The sequence below is a fragment of the Macaca mulatta genome, chromosome 1 (genome assembly GCF_049350105.2).
Source record: "Macaca mulatta isolate MMU2019108-1 chromosome 1, T2T-MMU8v2.0, whole genome shotgun sequence".
In the NCBI taxonomy this organism is placed as follows: domain Eukaryota; kingdom Metazoa; phylum Chordata; class Mammalia; order Primates; family Cercopithecidae; genus Macaca; species Macaca mulatta.
The window spans coordinates 202,746,156-202,749,843 of NC_133406.1; the positions used below are offsets into that span (position 1 = coordinate 202,746,156).

A 3,688-nucleotide genomic window follows, 5' to 3' on the forward strand; every position below is an offset into this window, starting at 1 on the left:
ACACCGCCAGGACGAGAGGGGGTGCGGTCCGAGGGCCACCCCCGCGCCACTCCCCACGTGGCGGCCGCGCCCCCGGGGCGTGAGTGTGTACGCGGACGGTAGGGGGGCCGTGAATGAAGCCCCAGCGGCCAATCAGCACGGCCGGCGCGCGGGACCCCGGGAGCGACGCCCAATGGAGAGCTCTGGGCGGCCGGGCAGGGCGGCGGGCGGGCGCGGGGGGCGGGGGCCGGGCCGGGGAGGCGGGAGGCGGCTCCGCGGGCAGCCAATGGGCGGCGGGCGGGGTGGGGCTCCGGAGCGCCGAGCGGGTCGGGTCTTTAAGCCGGCGGAGCGAGGCGGCGGGGCCCGCAGACGGAGCGGAGCGGCGGCGGCGGCGCGGCGCAGGGCGCGGGGCGGCATGGCCACCACCGCGCAGTACCTGCCGCGGGGCCCCGGTGGCGGAGCCGGGGGCACCGGGCCGCTCATGCACCCGGACGCCGCGGCGGCAGCGGCGGCGGCTGCGGCCGCCGAGCGACTGCACGCAGGGGCCGCGTACCGCGAAGTGCAGAAGCTGATGCACCACGAGTGGCTGGGCGCGGGCGCGGGCCACCCCGTGGGCCTAGCGCACCCCCAGTGGCTACCCACGGGAGGAGGCGGCGGCGGCGACTGGGCCGGGGGCCCGCACCTAGAACACGGCAAGGCGGGCGGCGGCGGCACCGGCCGAGCCGACGACGGCGGCGGCGGCGGCGGTTTCCACGCGCGCCTGGTGCACCAGGGGGCGGCCCACGCGGGCGCGGCATGGGCGCAGGGCAGCACGGCGCACCACTTGGGCCCGGCCATGTCGCCGTCGCCCGGGGCCGGCGGGGGCCACCAGCCCCAGCCGCTCGGGCTGTACGCGCAGGCGGCCTACCCGGGGGGCGGCGGCGGCGGCCTGGCCGGGATGCTGGCGGCGGGCGGTGGCGGCGCGGGGCCGGGCCTGCACCACGCGCTGCACGAGGACGGCCACGAGGCGCAGCTGGAGCCGTCGCCGCCGCCGCATCTGGGCGCCCACGGACACGCACACGGACATGCACACGCGGGCGGCCTGCACGCGGCGGCGGCGCACCTGCACCCGGGCGCGGGCGGCGGCGGCTCATCGGTGGGCGAGCACTCGGACGAGGATGCTCCCAGCTCGGACGACCTGGAGCAGTTCGCCAAGCAGTTCAAGCAGCGGCGCATCAAGCTGGGCTTCACGCAGGCCGACGTGGGGCTGGCGCTGGGCACGCTCTACGGTAACGTGTTCTCGCAGACCACCATCTGCCGCTTCGAGGCCCTGCAGCTGAGCTTCAAGAACATGTGCAAGCTCAAGCCGCTGCTCAACAAGTGGCTGGAGGAGACCGATTCGTCCAGCGGCAGCCCCACCAACCTGGACAAGATCGCGGCGCAGGGCCGCAAGCGCAAGAAGCGCACGTCCATCGAGGTGGGGGTCAAAGGCGCGCTCGAGAGCCACTTTCTCAAGTGCCCCAAGCCCTCGGCGCACGAGATCACAGGCTTGGCAGACAGCCTGCAGCTGGAGAAGGAGGTGGTGCGCGTCTGGTTCTGCAACCGGCGGCAGAAGGAGAAGCGTATGACCCCTGCGGCCGGCGCGGGCCACCCGCCGATGGACGATGTATACGCGCCTGGGGAGCTAGGGCCCGGCGGGGGCGGTGCATCGCCACCCTCCGCGCCCCCGCCGCCCCCGCCGGCGGCGCTGCACCACCACCACCACCACACACTGCCCGGCTCCGTGCAGTGACCCCGCGGGCCGGGCCCCCGCCGGCGCGCTGCAGGGCGCGGGCGCGCAGCCCGCCCGCGCGGCCTGGACTCTTTTTGTTCGGTTGCTTTGGATTTTACAAAAAAAAAAAAAAAACAAAAAGCCCAGAAACTTTCGAACAAAACCAAACACCCGGACGACCCTCTCCGGTGAGCGGCGAAGACGGCCCGGTAGGCTGCGTCGCCCGAGCCCCGGGAGAGAGGAGCGAAGATCCGGAACTCGCCAACTCACCCCGGGCATCCTGCCCGCCGCCTGCTCTCTGCCCCCATCCCCTCGACGACCCCCGCCCCTGCCCCCCGGGCTGTTCGGGGCCGGATCCCGGCAGCGGCCTCCCCAAAGCGACAGGTAACGCGGTGCGGGGTTAGGGATTCCCCGGGAGAGAGGACCAAGCGAGGAGAGTTCTCCATCCCCTCTCCCCGCGTGGACTCCTGAGCCTGCGGGTCCAGGGTGGGGGGCTGTCACTTTATTCGCTACACACCTCTTCTCTCCTATAAGGATGCGCCCCACCCCCTTTTCCCCTTTCTCCGGGCTTGGTTTTTTTACGGTTTTTATTTATTCGTGGAGCCTCTCGGCTCCTGGGGTCCTTCTAACTCCGCCCGCGCCCTTAATTTAAATCGCTGTATACTGTATTTATCGGGGCCCCGGAGGGGAGGTCGCGAGAGCCGCGTCTGTGTATAAAAGCAGGAAATAGCCAAAGCTTTAATCTAGCCTAATTTATTTTTCCCCTTATCTTTCCCTACCCTCCGCGCCCAAAAAAAAAGCAAAAAAAAAAAAAAAAAAAAAAGCTAACAAAAAAAATTTCGAGTGTTCATTTTTCATTTCGTTTCATCCGAGCCCCAGCTTGGTTCCCGGCCACGCCGGAGGGGTCTGCGCTCCCACATACCCAGATGGGAAGGGGCTTCTGCCCTGCTGCAGACCGACCGCCGCACAGCGGGGCCCCTGCTCCCCGCGGGGCCCTGCCCTCCTGGCCACACCAAACGAAACTTGGAAAAGTTAGAGAGATTTTTTTTAACCAGCTGTAGAAATAAGCCGTTCCCTGAGAACCCTCCGCCTGATTCCCTGCAGCTTCCCTCTGCTCCCTTTCCAGCCCGCCGGGATTGCGGGATGCCAGGGGAGGCCGGGAGAGAAATTCCCCAAGTTTGGGGTGAGGTGGGAACCATGTAAATATGTGAGATATGTACACACTGGCGGGGAGAAGAAACATTTTGTGCTTGGTTTTTATTTTTAGTTTTCCGGGTTACCCGTCCTTCCTACCCTAAAGGATTTTGTATACTGACTAATCCGAAAAAGATATTTTAATATGATTTCCGAATTTCTGACCCATCTCTATTTATTTTCTGGATGTGTTTGGAGCTTCCCCCTTCTCCATTTCTTCTTCTGTTTGTTAAGGTTTGAATTTAAATTTTGTTATTTTATTTTTTTTATTTTTTGAAACAATGTTTCGGTGCATTCTCTTTGTATCTTTATTGCAAAAAAAAAAATAATGTAGACTGGGAAGTTCCCTTTATATTTATGTTATAGTAAATATTTTATTACTCACATAAACATGTACCCCAGGGCTGTGTCCTGTCCTCTTTACTGCTAGGGCTGGGTGGGTTTTGGGGTGAAGCGATGGGATCCCCTGCTTCACCTCCCTAAAGTTCTGATCTCACTAAGAGATCTTGGAGGAAGATGACCTTGCAGACCTTCCAGATGGATATCAGGACATGGGCAACAGTTGTGCCCCTGCCTCAGGTGCATCAGTTTAGGGAAGATGAAGCTGCCTCGGGTCCCCCTGCCATAGACAGACTCTCCTAGACCAAACCAGGGCCTGGGACAGTGAGCGAAAGACACCACATGGAATTCGGATCAGCCATCGCCCATGCACAACTCGACTGCTCTTCTCCGCCAAGAAAGAAGCCCGCCTCGGCCTGGGTCACC

At 63.9% G+C, this 3,688-nt stretch overlaps 1 protein-coding gene across 1 annotated transcript; it reads left to right on the plus strand.

Moving 5' to 3' along the window:
• The first annotated feature begins 266 nt into the window (after nucleotides 1-266).
• On the plus strand, nucleotides 267-3,326 carry POU3F1 (POU class 3 homeobox 1). The gene has a single exon (XM_015135775.3). The coding sequence runs from the start codon at nucleotides 395-397 to the stop codon at nucleotides 1,748-1,750; it is 1,356 nt and encodes a 451-aa protein (XP_014991261.2). The 5' UTR covers nucleotides 267-394; the 3' UTR covers nucleotides 1,751-3,326.
• The last annotated feature ends 362 nt before the right edge of the window (nucleotides 3,327-3,688 follow it).

Excerpts from the sequence above, each read along its gene's own strand:
- POU3F1 (XM_015135775.3), top strand. The coding sequence starts at position 395 with ATGGCCACCACCGCGCAGTACCTGCCGCGGGGCCCCGGTGGCGGAGCC.